This window comes from Paramacrobiotus metropolitanus, unplaced genomic scaffold (genome assembly GCF_019649055.1).
Source record: "Paramacrobiotus metropolitanus isolate TYO unplaced genomic scaffold, Prichtersi_v1.0 Parri_scaffold0000447, whole genome shotgun sequence".
Taxonomy (NCBI): Eukaryota; Metazoa; Tardigrada; class Eutardigrada; order Parachela; family Macrobiotidae; genus Paramacrobiotus; species Paramacrobiotus metropolitanus.
Window position 1 is genome coordinate 1 of NW_026570667.1, and position 15673 is coordinate 15673.

Consider the following 15673-nt stretch of genomic DNA (forward strand, 5'->3'; position numbering starts at 1 on the left):
AAGCCGACATTAAGCTCAGTTTTCTCGGACATACAATCCTATAGCCAAAATGCTCTACTGGCAGTTTCCATTCCTGACCGCTAAGCCAGGCTCATCCGGTTACGTGCATGTATTGGCGGGGATAAATCTATGAGATTCAGCGTTCCTTTAATATTGACGTTCTCTTTCCGTTCGTGGCTCGTCGGCAGGGTTTTCAATTTAGCTAACATATATCAGATTCGCAGTCTACTATATATATAAGTAAGTAAATCACTGCTTCCAGTGTAAATTGCACTGAAATTGTAGCAGTTTGAGTTTCGATTAACACGACGTAGGCCGCGCACACTATTTGCCGGACTAGGACAAGTTGCTGTGCAAAAATCAGAGAATAGCACCGTGCCGGCGCCGCGCTGCACTAGGGGAATTGGGGTATATATATTGTAATTTGATTATGTTTCATCTTTATAAGAAAAGTTGTTCCTGCGCCTGGGGGTGGATGTTGGCACGGCGGTAGTGAATGAGATGGGGGTGAGCCATCTGGACCAAAAACCGGCGCTGATACCCACCGCATGCTGTGGCTCCCACCACAAGCAATCATTATTCACCAAGGCAGTTAAATGTTCATCCATCCTATTCTTATATCTGCTGACTTTAACAGCCGGCAACCACACTTTAAAATCCATGTCTTTCCTGAGCTCTGGGCCATTTAGAGTGTTTTCCCTTTGGGGAAGGCAAATGTTCTACTCCACGAAACAACAGCCTGATTAAGTTCTGCTTAATTCAAACTTCCTGTCTTTACCACTGAGACGCCGAAAAGTTGTTTACTGCTAAACTTCAAGCCATAATACTGCTCCGTGAAACGCAAACCCAGGCTTAAAAGCGTAATACGAGATCAATATACATATATAAACTACTTATATTATCTCTCCACTTTAACATTAATAGCACTGAGTTTGTAGACGACAGTAATAGTTAATCACCCGGGTCATAATTGCATAATTAAGGATAGCATTGCATTAATTTTTATATTAATCAGGTAATAACAGGAAACCAGTCTACCATTTGCTAGCATTCAATGAAGTGCAACAAATATTTCATATATGGAACGTTTGATATCGATATACACTGTATTTCGCGTCCATTTTCCCAACCACTTAAATACGGAATATCCAAAATTGTTTTATTAACAACCAAACAGAGTGGATATATTGTGACAGATATCAACAACATTACTAGCACACATTACACTCTACAGTCTACATACATAATATTGATTGTCAAACGATTTTGTTAAATCCATTTGACTTCGTGTCACTGACAGTTCAACGGCGATGGTGAAATCTCATCGTTTTGACAGGTTGGTCATCATATGGCATTGTCGGGAGATCTTTGGCTTATACAGAGACAAAGTGCGGTTGTACTGGTTAAGAACTATTGATATAGTCAAAGTTTTCCCTGAATTAATGCTCCTTAAATCCCGTGCAGTGGTCGGCACGCGGGAGTACATTTACAATTGTTCGGTAGATGGCCGATGCAAAAGAGCCATCGATCTGGGCTGAATTCAAGCGCATAGGAGACATATATAAGGCAGGCAATGTCTGCTTTACGCCTCTTATCCTCATTTTTCTTGTCAAGATGTAGAATAAATAACTTATGAGACATCCTTTAATATTGATGTTCGCCTTCCTTAAAATCGCGGAGTTCGGCCAACAGCTTTTCTGTTGTCCGTAAGAAGGAGCAGGGAAGAATATCGCAGCCAGATTGTTGATTAATGCGGCTACCTTACGAAACAGTTTTATTAATCAAGTAGTGTTAATTCCGTAGCTCGCATTATTGTTCCTTCTTGCGAAAACATTTTCATGCTGATGTACGAATACTACTATACCACAAGTGTGTTAGCATAATAGTCGCGAAACGATGAATCTTGGTTTGTTACTGACTGAGCATTTGTGTGGATGAATTTTAAAAAAATGTATGTGTGAAATTGGAACTAACTTTCATTTGTAAAACACTTCCAAACCTTGAAAGAGCGGGTTTTAATAAGGCAAGTAAAATTTTTAATGTATTCATATACACCAAAACAAATCCATGCGCAAAATGACTTCTCATCTTTTATACGAGTACCGATAGTGGGGGATGCACCGGGTAAACAATCAGACATCACATTTTTACGTCATAAATCTGTGTATTATTTGACATGAAATGTGAACACAGTGACGCTAAGGTTACAGTATATGACACTCCAGTAAAATTGCGCAATAAAGTGGAAACTGGCAGTCGACCATTTTAATCTGCTGCCTCGGCTAGCGGTTAAATATTAACCTGTTATTGATTAATTGATTAACTGTGCAGTCATGATCATGTTGCTCTGTGCACCTTATTGTAATTTTCCTCCTCGATGGCCATATAGTTCCTGCAAAGTAAACTAATCATATTTCCTTTCCTCTCAAAGATCATAAGCATCATTAGAATCATCTGCAAGCCCAACACAACGTGCAATCGGGTGTTAATCAATCACATCCGGTAGAATGATACACTTTCAATATTCGATGATGCGGCTAGCTACCTGTAAGCATTCTGCACAAAAAGATTGCCTATAATGTTCAGCCTGAAGCATGAATTTGCTTTAAATTCCATTCCACAAAATCCGTAGTTTAGACAAATTAAGTGTTATTCGGTACAGTCATATATATCCACGAATAACAATCCTTGGAAATTATCAGAAAAGACACACCAGCGGAAGCAGCGTACTATGAGGCTATTGAAACTGTAGTACGAGTATAAATGAAAAATCTCCAGTAACGACGATGTTGTAAATTCAAAATCTGCTGGTGCACGTTTTTTTAACTCTGTGCAAAGTACACACGTGTTAATTCCATATACACATCTTGGGATATACGAATATTCGACCTTTAGCTATCGACTTTGGCTATATATCTCAGAACGTCGTAATTTCGTCAGCTCGTTACGTAGTATATTTGCTAAAGAAAGATAATATTAGTTTGACATGAATGAGATGTTGATCTCGTGTAGTGTATTAAAAAGAAGAGCATTGGGTTTGCTTACGTATCTGATTTATTAGTTCAAATGCTGGTCTTTCAACTGATACGAGCTCGATTGACGATCGAGGGGAAAAGGGCGTAGTTGGTTCTTTTGCGCTTTTTATTTGTTGGGCTTTGGTAAACCGTTCATGCAAGTAACATGTACCCATGATAAATTACGGCAATAAGCTGAGCACGAACATATTGGGTCTTTGTACAAAGAAACACATGATTTTTTGTCCCTCGCCTAGCCGGAAGCCGCCATTGAGTTGCGCATACGTATGCATAGCGATGATGCCGAGCATATTGCGCATTTCACTCATCCCGCAACCATTTGTGCACTATAGCATAAATTCTCACCGTTTTATGGATACAGCGTATGTGATACTAATACATATGCAGCATTTGTGAAACGACTAGAAAATGAATTTGTTGAAAGGGAGCCACTAGTACGGGCACAGTTATGGAAGTCCCAGTGATGGGGCTGCCATTAGTTGTGATTAAATAACCAGCTTAAGAACACTTTGTACAATTCCCATCTATTTAGTCCGTCGATTGTGACTTTTGAGTGTTAGTTGTCTGTCGGTTGTGTGTAGTTCTGACGGGAACATATTTAGTTGGATATTGACTAGCGTGACAAAATAAACACGCGATTATGCCCGAATACCGGGTCGAGCAAGTATTTGATACTCCGTACATCAACGTACGACTGTGGCATGCTATTTAAGAAGAAACGTAAACATTAAATATTTTTCAAATACCACAATGCAATGTCCGCAGAACAGGTTCTGACATCGAAAAATTCGCTCCTAAAAAGATCTGCAGCGAAAATCTTCTAAAATGTTTTGCGATAATTAACTATGACCTAAAATGAACTGTTAATAGTTAACGCTTAGGTAAGATCCCTTGTTTAATCATTTTCATACTTACAGTCTCTTACTTAGAATAAATGTACATCATCTGAAGTTATACCATCGTGCAATTTTTGTTTGCAACGATCTTGTTTGCAAATTTTAAGATTGTATAAAAGTCAAATCAATAAGGACCATACGCCTTAGCTTGCAAAGAAAAGGATACTGGTCTAATGAGCCGGAAAAAATATGAAATGTTTTAAAAGGACAATTTTTTGTGCTTTTTACAAACAAATGGAAATTTAATGCACTTAAATATGCACATCAAATGGAAAATATACTGTATCTGGCCGTCAAAAATGGTACTATACCGTAGTGACATAGTGGCCAGGAACCTCTGCGTAACAAATCAGCAATCACACAAAAACAAATTGCACAATATGAACATTGTACTTTACGAAATACCAAGTATGCACGCATTTTTCTAGGATGATTTCTATCAAGGTTTGGTATGATTACGATTTTATTTACATTTTGTAAAGTATTCAGCATTCAGCATAATGTTCACGTACATATAGAACAAAGCTAGTCAGATCGACTACCGAGTATTTCCTCGTACACGGCCAGGTACAATTGTGAGTCTAATTAAGATTGTTTACTTATTTGCAGATGCAAAGCATCATAACAAAAGAATCATCACGCGAAACATTCCACCTTAAATCTACACCATTTGCCGCAGTTTGACCGGGATTGCCAGCAAACTTTACGATTGAGAAAGGAAATCCAGTTGAACTGCCGTGCAGGATATCAAATCAAGGAAAAATATGGTAAGAGACTTACATAAAAGCCGGTCTTTCTAGTGTTACAAGATGCACAAATTTACCAGTTTCAAATGAAGGTGCCAGGCACCGTGCGCGCCATGATTTTGTAACTGGAATTTCGCTTAACGGTACACTGTATACCACGTAGTATCTGCTGAATGCATGTTTAATTCTATCATGGGCCGCCTAAACTGTTGTTCTCGTATGTAGAATTAGTATATATTAAAGTAATAAAACTTTAGTACCGTGCTAGTTGCTATTGATTTATGTTGATAATATGTATACAATTGTTTGTTGGCACATCAAAATTGTCTCTTGTAACAACTAATAACGTATTTTTTGGCTGACCGAATAAATATATTTATTGCTCGAGGACAGGTGTCGTGGGTCAAGTACAACAATCGCCATTTCCATGTACTATCAGTAGGCGATATATTGTTGACGGAAGATGAAAGAATAACATTGAGCAAAAACGAAGGACCTTCAGACTGGGCCTTGACAATCACCAAAGTCAAACTGTCGGACTCCGGAGTTTATGAATGTCAGATTGGAACTTCTGGCAGGAACGTCACCCTGCATGTCCACCGTGAGTTATTGGATAACAACATCCACAACTGGACGTCACCTTTTACTTGGTCTAATCAAACACAGAGTAAAATGCATACACCATAATAATTATTATTAGTACTATATTTATTATTACAATACGTGAGCTTAATAATTTCATCGCGTTTAGTGCACTTCTCTGTACACTAATCACGTACCGTACTTGTAGGTGCACTTCTACATACGTACACAGTTATGTAAATACTGCAAATTTGGACGTATTTATTAAGGCGCTCTTCGTATTATTGTTACTAACCTAAAGTAAGGGATGAAATTTTTGCTTTTGTGCTGCCTATGCAAATTTTTTAATAAATTTTTTTGCGTGTGTGGGTTAAAGGTAAATTTCTTGATAGAGAAACTGCTGAATGTCGTTTTGTGCTTTCTGTTTTGTCAACCGAATGTATTTGACCTTGAGTGAATCAACTGATTATAACAGCACAGTACCCATAAAAGTATTGTACTGTAAAATGACATTGTTGAATGTTGTAGGTCCTCCGAAAAGATCGTCAAGTTTAGCATCTCATCTACGGTATTCCAGCATAACCACTTTGTTTGTTTGGACAATCATGTCGTTTCTTAGGCCGCACTTCGCTGTAGTATAATGATGCAGAATAGAAGCCAACACTACCGTTCTCGTCAATATCAAACTATTGGAACACCTTGGCTAACAAGAACTGCACCTTCGAAAATGATCATTGCTCAGCGGAATTAGCCGCCTTTTTTGTGATCCATTCTCAAATAAAATCGAAAATTGTACTAACTTCTGTTTAATGACACGTACTGCAGTGAATTTTTTGGTCGACCTGTCGAAGCTCGTGTACAGAGCTAGAACTACAATTGTATAAAGTATGCATTTTTACAAGCATACAATTTTGATGCTCTGCAATAGCGCTTTGAATTGGTACACTCGTCTGTGGTTAACTAGAGGTTCTACCGTGTTCACTGTCATAGCGGCAGAACTGTTTCTGCGCAATGCGCGAAGCGTTGATGGCAAAACCATCGCACCCAATTACAAGGAAAATGATCATACTACACATGTCAATGAATGAAAAAAATTGTCAATAGATTTTAAGGGAAAAAAACCGACGTAATCCACACAAATTTTAAAACCTCTGTAAAAAATTTCAATGTTGTTAAAAAAAATTACTTTCAACGCCAAAGCAGCGTGAACTAGAATAGGAAAAACTTTGTGAAGAGTTTTTGTTGATAAAGTTTAAAATGAGTTTAAAATTTGCGTTTTTTTACACCCGAAGACACTTATATTTTTTTCTACGGAGTTGAGAATCAGCAATTTAGAAAAACGCTTCACAAAGTTTTTAGCAAGTGTTTTTTCCACATACTGATCAAAGTTGAGAATTATATTAGCTTTCCTGAATTAGTTATAGATTTTACAAATTGGTATCAAATTGCTCAGGATTCAGCGAAGAACTTTCTTTGTTATACACTTTCGCGTGAATCTCTCACTTTTGCGCCTGCAGTGCCGCCACAGTGAATGGCCGCTGGCGTTCGCGAGATATGTTCTCCCTGAACCCTGTCTCCCGGGCTTTGTTATCTCTTCGTGTCCCCGTTTGGCACACAAGATTTTGGTCTGTTTCCTATCCCGCTTGCCACCCGACTGTTTCTCACTTTCTCTACCTGTTCTATTGCCAGTTAATTTTCTTTCGCTCATTGTACGAAGGCGGCGACGGAGACATGTTTGGGCGTTTTGAGATGCCGGTTGTGCGGGAAGCGGTGATTGAGGCACATCCCGTGCGCTCAACCTATCTGTACAGCAGCCCCGAATGCCCACGATCAGGTGTGCGGGTGCTGGCTGTCAGACCGATCCCTTGCAAGCCGAACCTCCCCTTTATTATGAACAAAACTGCACATGGGATGCTAGCATGACAAAGCCTCCGCGCATAGGGCGGGCGGAACGGGAGAAAAAACCATGCAAACCAGAACTACATAAATTCAGGATGCAGCCGCAACTGTTCCGAGACTTCGAATAACTTAGTAATCTGTAAGCACGATTCTGGAGTACAACCCACCACAAGACTGTTGCTAAGCAATGAGCGCCAGTAGAATACAAAAGAGTCACTTCCGCTCAAGTAAATTAACCATAATTAAATGCCACATTTAATTGTACATTAATTTTCTTTCGCTCATTGTACGAAGGCGGCGACGGAGACATGTTTGGGCGTTTTGAGATGCCGGTTGTGCGGGAAGCGGTGATTGAGGCACATCCCGTGCGCTCAACCTATCTGTACAGCAGCCCCGAATGCCCACGATCAGGTGTGCGGGTGCTGGCTGTCAGACCGATCCCTTGCAAGCCGAACCTCCCCAAACAACGGCCCCAAATTAAGCTTGTGGGTATAGCGGTATACCGGCCAACGGCACGTCCTTCCTGATGTATGTCGTATAGGCATCAGATCTCCAGCGCCCGGCATGTTTAATATCTTGGAATGGCGCGCCATTGGCTGCAGCGCAAGAGGCAGCTCCTATTCTGAAACTGTGCGGAGTATAAAGGTGACTGTTGGGAATTCCGTGCGTTGCTAAAATTAATACGCGAGCGAAAGCAGATCTCGTAACAGGTGAACCGTCGGAGGTGACAAACAGGGCTGTGTGCGAAATTCTTAGACTTCTCCGCAGTGCTAAGTATTTTCGCATCGCCCGTACAGGACAGACTGACCGATCAGTTGCCGACAAATATATCCGACATCCGTCCCGAAACTGGTCAGATTTAGATGAACGAAGGTTAATAATGAGCTTCGAATTCTGATATGATATATCCGCTAAACGCAGAGAATGACCACCAAGTGACGGTACGACCTCACCAATGCGTAAGAATCCGAAAAAACACAAGGTATACATGCACCAGTATAATTGTTTTTCGAATGATGATAAAACAGCTGAGCGATCAATATTAAGCTTGATGATGCGCATGTTATCGATGGTAATTGGCAATCTGCTATCAGCAGCAGTGCCTCGCAAACGCTTAAAACCGGTGAGGCATTGTGGAATATTTGGTGCACTAAAGTCGAAAGATGAACCGTTTTCTTTGAGTGAATTGTAAAGCGCGGATAAATAAACTTTAACTGACGAATAAGAAATACCACAGTTAAAAAGGAATGCAATATACCGTACTACTACGTCCTCTGTAATGTTCAACGGAGATAACCGAAACAACTGGCAAAACTCAGAAAATTTATTTATGCCACTTCGATAAGTTTTTCTAGAAGAAGGTGCAATATGATGATACCGTAAACTTTCAGCCGTTCTGTCAAGACAAGCTAAAGATGTAGCAGATGATAATTGTACAGATCGGTTAACACGTTTTCCGGCACCAACAGCGGATTTAGATTTGCGTTCGGCGCTAGGCTGGTAAATCGCTTCATCTGAAACCGGGATAGAGAGTCAGCAATGCTATTGTTGATACCGGATATGTGCTTAATGGTGATTGTAAAATTAAGCCGAGCTGCGATGGCCACCATGCGCCGCATTATTTCGAGGACAACTTTGCAGCGAGATTTGTAGTTTTCCCAAGCTTGCGAGGCGCCGAGATTATCGCAGTGGAAAATTACTTTCCGACCGCTTAGCTGTGGTCCCCATAATGTTAAAGCGACAAGTATAGGGATCATCTCTAGGCACTCGATTGACAGCTGTGCATTAAGTATAAAGGCTGGCCAGCGTATCTGAAACCATGCTCCACTGAAATAGCCGGCACAACCGATGGTAGCAGACGCATCAGTGTACAACTGGATCGCATCACAGCGAGTCCAGTCAGGTTCGAGAAATTTTGCTGTACCGTTCCATTTCGGGAGGAATTCGAGCCACCAGTCAACATCACGCTGGAAATCTTCGTCGAGCCTTACTTCGTTCTGAGTTGCACTCTTGACCAATGACAATTGCGAAATAAGCCGTCTTGTAAACAGGCGACCAACGGGTACACATTTGGAGGCGAACATAAGAGAGCCTATTAAGCTTTGCAGTTCTGTACGGTTGCATGCGGTTTTAGACTTCCACATGTTAAGAAGAGCAATGATTTCATTCAGTTTTCCATGCGGTAAACTAAGTGTTTGTGCAGCGGAATCAAGTACAATTCCGAGAAATTTTAAAGTGGTAGACGGGCCTTCGGTTTTTTTAGTAGCCAGAGGGACACCAAGCGCTGTGCACAATTCAGTAAATTTAATCATAAGCGTGGAGCAGGGTTGCTTATTAGGTGGTGTTGCAAGAAAGAAATCATCAACGTAGTGCAGCCTAAAGAGATGGCCGCTGACATTCACAAAAATCCAGTGTACTGCATCTGAGATTAGACAGAATAGAAACGGTAAAGAACGAGAACCGAAAGGAAGGACAATATCGAAATAGTAATAACCATTGCACATATAACCCAATAAGTGCCAGTCAGCAGGTCTGACAGGGACAAGTCGAAAAGCATGCTGAAGATCGAACTTTGCCATGAACGCGCCTACTCCCAGCGTTATAAGCATGCGTACCGCATCATCCACAGTGCAGAACGCAAGAGAATAGTCGTCCTTGCTGATGTAGTCATTGACACTTTCACCTGCCGGCCGAGACATGTCCATTAATATACGGAATTTGCCGTCCGGCTTTGGCCGTACACCTAACGAGTTAACGATGAAGACAGGGAATGGCGGACTGGTAAATGGACCCACTGAATGCAATAAGGATATCTCTGTATTAATCTGCGATTGTAAGTGGTCCGAATACATGCGTGCAGAAGCAGCATTAGGCGTGGACAAGCTTCGATTGGGGCCACGATAGCCGATATCTGCTCCGTGTCGTAATATGTGCAGTACATATGTGACATACTCCTGATCTGGGTGTTCGATGAGGTGGCTTGCAAAAGCTTCAGCTTTCAACGGTGTGATGATATTACTGGGCACTGTTGCTTGCTTTTGATTTGCACTGGAAATCGCGGTGTTCACGTTGGCCACAGTTGGCGCACCGGTGTTGACGACCATATCGGCAGAACAAACCGGCAGTGCAGTGACCTTTATTCCAGAGGTGGCACACTTCGTCAACTTTTGCTCCCCCGCTACCAGCGGGGAGGCTGAGAAACGACTGCCCAACCCATGAAGAACGACGGTTGCTGGTGCTGTTGTGCAATGTCGGACATTCAGGTCTGATGTGTCCGAATTCTAAACAATTATAGCACTGAACCACAGTATTTTTCGCTACACCGCCTGTGGGTTGACCAGCGTCATGCCCAAGTGGTTGCATTAAATACTCGGTATAAGCATCATCGTTTCTACGTGACCACTGCATTGCATCGTTCGGATTGCGGCACACAGCTAGCCGGAACTGCCGGTCGTAGGCAAGCCACTGGTCAGTAGTGATTCCTTTCAGTGCCGCTATTTGCGCGATGTGGTCTACGTACTTCATCATGGGTAAGTCCAGCTCAGGGTATATGGCACACCGATACATTTTCAGCACTGAAAACGCTCTCATCCACTGAGTAAAGTCTCGAATCTGCACGCTTTTACCAGCTGGATTTTTGATGTAGACGGCACTTGAGGAGCACAGCTGAGCAGTAGTAAATCGGGAAGATGGACGAATTCCTTTTTGCTGAACAGCTTCGGCAGCAGAGTGTTTTCGACTGGTAACAATAGACTCTTAACGTTCTGCGGTAAAGCCTCAAGTACTGCTGCAGCTTTCCGGGTTACGGCTGTAGTACTACTAGTACCAATGAATTCGATCTCAGTAGCGCCATCTGTATTGAAATCTTTACCTGGATCGGAAACAGGAGACATGTCCCGTAGGTGGAGCTGCGGTGCTTTTACTTTGCCGGCATCCTGGATTCGAATCTTGCGAGTTCCTGGTGAGAAGGATCGAATGCTATCATCAGTAGCAGGGACGACGGTCGCTACCGACGCCGATAGGTCCGAAATTTGCTTTTTTAGCTGAGCAAGTTCTTCTTCCACCGTTGGTTTCTTTTTTGTGACACCTTGACTAACACCCACACGTCTTCCTGCAAGCCGCTTGCTTCGCGTAATCCCGCGACCGGTGCCACGTGGTCTCCCGCGTCCGCGGTTTGGACACATAGGACACGTTTGTCGTAGGACACGCAGGCGGTAATATACAAATTATCAAAATATTTGCGTATAAAAAAAACCATGCAAAACATAGAAAAAACCATGCAAACCAGAACTACATAAATTCAGGATGCAGCCGCAACTGTTCTGAGACTTCGAATAACTTAATAATCTGTATGCACGATTCTGGAGTACAACCCACCACAAGACTGTTGCTAAGCAATGAGCGCCAGTAGAATACAAAAGAATCACTTCCGCTCAAGTAAATTAACCATAATTAAATGCCACATTTAATTGTACATTTCTTATGTTCTTAGGTTTCTTAGGTTGCTCGGTCCCAAATTCTAAGAAACCTAAAGGATGGTCTCATATCTGTAGCGTATCTCGCTGGCCCATGCCGCTGTGAATGATGCTGTCTAAGCTGAGCAAAGAAAGTTGATGAGCGGCAGCCAGGTCCAGGCGCGGAAGTACTTACCTTTTCCAGCGCTCTGATTGGCTAGCGTCCAGACAGCGCAGAGCCGCCGCAGCAATTTGATACCGCAGCACAGCGATTCCGATGTGAGCAATCAGCACCGTCCTCCTCCTCCCGGCACTCCGTTGTCTTCACCAACTGCTGCAGTGTTGAAATCGAACATGATTAATTTTGCGCTGGATTTTCAGTTTGGATTCACTATAACCTCCGCTTCCTTTTTCAGGTTTTTAAAGTTTAAAAGCAAAGATGGTTGTAATTACAATATACAATTTCGTTGGGTCTGCATAGCTTCAGTACCTAATACAATTATTAATTAGTACCTTACTATAGAAATTCAACTTTCTCAATAATATAGATATTATTTATTAGTGTACAGAGAAATCCCTATCTTCGTTGGCCGATGTGGAGGTGGTCATTTTGTATCCACCAACAGGCGCTTCGTTATAACTACAGACTGTACCTGGCGGTGAATGGTCAAGATCTGCAGTCCAACGCGGAATTTTCGTGATCACACCAATACGTACAACAAGAATGCCACGCTCGGTAAAACTTAGCACAATCCCGCATTCGATTCCGTTTACACCGGCCAGTGTGCCGGATAGGTATTCCGGCTGACGGAGTTTCCATAGGCCATACATCCATGGAACGTACTCCCTGCGATGGCGAATATTACGAGCACGACGATGTGACTTTGGAAATAGGACCTCCAGTGTTGTGAATAGTCGGGGGACACTGTATCTTGGATAGCTGCCGCTTAATGTGCTGCGACATATCCGGTTAGCCCGATAATGCCAGCCAGCAGAAGCCGAACGTCCAGAGGGGCGAAAGTTTCCACGATTTCAGACCGCCGTTGGGCGACCAGCTGCTGCAGTTTTGGAAGGTTACTTACTTCCTAACCTTGTCGCTGTTTGGGTTAACATGTTAGACGCAAGAGGGCAGTTATGCAAGCGACATGTTCGCTTTAATCTGTAGGTATTTTTTAATCTGGAAACCGTTAATAAAAACAAATGGTGGCAAGTTTTAGGTGATAAGTTGGTAACCTTTAGTAACATCTATTAATTAAGATAAAATAAAGTATGATTATATGGTTTTTCGTTCACTTTGGTAAATTTTCTCACTATGTGTTACGCTCAATGTTGAATAGCCGGCAGTTTTAAGAGAAGAAACGATGTAGTATAATATTGTCGTCAAGTTAGCAGTAATGCTGCCTTACCTGGTGGCTGTTATTATTATTCACATGACAACCAGCAACATACTACCAGACAGACACAAAACTACCAGACAGGCCACAATTTACTGTAGTCAAGCGCCAGTTGTACTTCGGGCCTGTCTTCGGCACACTCTTCCGGAAACCAAACCGTTTATTATCAGCAACTGCCAAATACCCTACGAACAGGCTAAGCAAACAAGCGAATAGTCCGTTTTCCTAATGGGAGCAAAATCCGAGCTTGTGAAATATGGATTACTGTAGGCGTCCGCACAAGTTTTGCCTGTGCCTGGTCCGGCCGTTGCCTTGCCCCTGATGGGCAATGCCCACGCTACGGTGAACGTACTGACTAGCATTATTTCTGCCCTTGTGTAGCTTTTAAATTAAAAGGTAAACGCATAAAGGAACCAAATCGTTACCACTAACTTTTTATTTCGCACTGGCACATTTTAGACCGCGTGGTGTCCATTGGCAGTACGGCGTCCATTTGCAGTTCTCCTGATCGCCGACTCTCACTGTTTACGCGGGTGAAAATGATAGAGCAGCACTGGCTGCACAATGGACGAGCGACTAACGCGATAAAACGGTGTCGATACTGGCGCTCAGTTAACAAGTAAATATAAAAATTCAGTGAATAACCCATGTACGTAACAACATCGATGATTGGACGCACAAATAATCTCACATTGACGTCGTCTATGTAAGAAAAACCCGTGGGGTTCCCATGGTCAGTCCAGTTTGACGTGTAGGCTGTTACACACAAGTCAAAAATTTTTGGAGTGCGCGTGATGAGATACAGTAGTGCACTGCTCAGCAGGATGATGTTGATTGCGTGCTGAGAATTATTATCACCGGTGGCCGCGGACGCTGCGCTGCTACCTTCCACCAAGCGGCGCGTCTTTCCAAATTCACGATCAAGTCGTCGGTAGCGCACCAGGAAGACAATCAAAATTAAACTGGGAATCAGGATCAGCAAAAAAAGTCAGGATGCGAACGGCAGGCTGTCAATGATACATGCAACATTTAAGCCAATCCACAAGTTTTGTTTTGTTGTAATCAATTTAATTTTGTAATCAAGAGTCTCAATCTAATGAATGATTAAATGTATTTAATCATAGTTAATTGTGGGTGCACATCCCTCCCATTTTCGTGTTTATGGCCGTTTGTCGGCTTTCATTGGTTTGGTAGTGGCTTTGTTTCCTCAGAGTTGGAGATTGTGAGATATTTCCTTGTTGCTGGAGAGTTGTGTGCTAAGTTGAAATCAGTTTCTGTAGTTTGGCAAGGGAAATTTTGACACCCACAATTAACTAGGTGTAAACCAACTGCTACAGACTCTGTACTCCGATCTACGGCGTTAAGATTGCAAACACTCTCCCACCCTATTCCCTGGCATTAAGTCATAGTTTCATATACGGAACGTTTGTGTATCCGGTTCCGTATACGGATTAGGTGTAATTCTGTGTGCCTTGACACAACAATGCTTGTGTGGCCGAGGAACAGTTCAACAGTGCTTCCAATCATCAGGGAAAGAACTCGTACAGTCGTAGGTACCTGTATATGGCTATGATGGCCTTGGTCGATACCTTAAGTTACTGTACATGCACATGGATCTTCAGTTTCACGCATTCCCGAGCACTATGCCATCACGGTATGTTACCAAGTGATTCGTCACATGTATGCATCGGCCTGAATATCTTTAATGCGCGCAATATTCGGCTGGGAAGTTATACGGATGAAAAAAGCGTTTAAAAGGTTCTAAGGCCGACCAACACATGTGCGCAGAAATCTCGTTGCAGGCCGATCTTATTCAAATTTTGCTAGCGGAAGGAACTAAATACTGTAATTATGGAAATCCTTTTTACACCGTACTAAATTTTCAGTTTCTTCAAAGTTTGACTGCGATAATCATAAAGAATGCAACGTGTTACGAAGCACTTGAAAAGGAAAGTGACTGTCCATGTACAAATCTGGTACCGTGATGTAAGTACTGAAACCATGTGCCGGGTCATGCGGCAAAAGTGACGGGTCTCTCTAGACACCGCTTTCTGTTTTGGTCAACCACGAACTTACTATTGCCTCGTTGTGCAAGGCGTTCCAATGCCAGAACCATTCTGGAGGTCTGAAAAAAAACTCTACAGGATCCATGTACCCGGAGAACGAGAAGCAGTAGGAAATTACAACATCGAACGCATAACATGCCAGCGATAAAGTGACGAGAACGAGAATAATAATTCGTGCTGTCAGAACTTGTTGCAGGAATCCGAAACGGAAAGTGCTCGCAAATATAAGTAAGCGTTCCCAGGACATCACAACCAGAATCCTGAAAGGTAGTAGTGCACGTACTTAGGCATATTATTAAACTATTAGCAACAGAACGCTCACCAATCGGAGATGCTCATCGAAGTATCCAAAAACCAAGGACGCAATAACTTTGAGCTGGTTAAACGAAAATCCGAACTCAGCTCCGCTTTCGATAAAAAATCTGGCAAGCCGAGCCATCTACAAGGAATAGTGCTTCAACCTGCGTACCAGTGGTAAGGGAAGTGATTTATTTCAACGTTTATGTAGTGTTTCAAATCTTTCCATTTCGTAAATTTTTCGTGTTCACATACAGTTAAGGGAAGTCACCCGATACATGGTTCCAAATTCGGGTACACGAAA

At 42.3% G+C, this 15673-nt stretch overlaps 2 protein-coding genes across 2 annotated transcripts; both read right to left on the minus strand.

Annotated features, from left to right (window-relative positions):
- Window positions 1–6983: 6983 nt before the first annotated feature.
- Window positions 6984–8688, minus strand: LOC129602411 (uncharacterized; the record flags this gene model as incomplete). The annotated part of the gene is made up of 1 exon (XM_055501418.1): window positions 6984–8688. A coding segment is annotated over one exon (1053 nt), but the record flags the coding sequence as incomplete, so codon positions are not given.
- Window positions 8689–9388: 700 nt separating this feature from the next.
- On the minus strand, window positions 9389–10406 carry LOC129602410 (uncharacterized). The gene is made up of 2 exons (XM_055501417.1): window positions 9525–10406; window positions 9389–9442 (listed from the first exon to the last, which is right to left on the minus strand). The coding sequence occupies exons 1-2, from the start codon at window positions 10260–10262 to the stop codon at window positions 9389–9391; spliced, it is 792 nt and encodes a 263-aa protein (XP_055357392.1). The 5' UTR covers window positions 10263–10406.
- Between the last annotated feature and the right edge of the window lie 5267 nt (window positions 10407–15673).

Coding starts and splice junctions, on each gene's coding strand:
- LOC129602410 (XM_055501417.1), bottom strand. CDS start 10,262: ATGGTCGTCAACACCGGTGCGCCAACTGTGGCCAACGTGAACACCGCG. Junction 9,443..9,524: donor ATCTCTTTAGGCTGCACTAC/GTTGATGATTTC, acceptor AATTGTGCACAG/CGCTTGGTGTCCCTCTGGCT.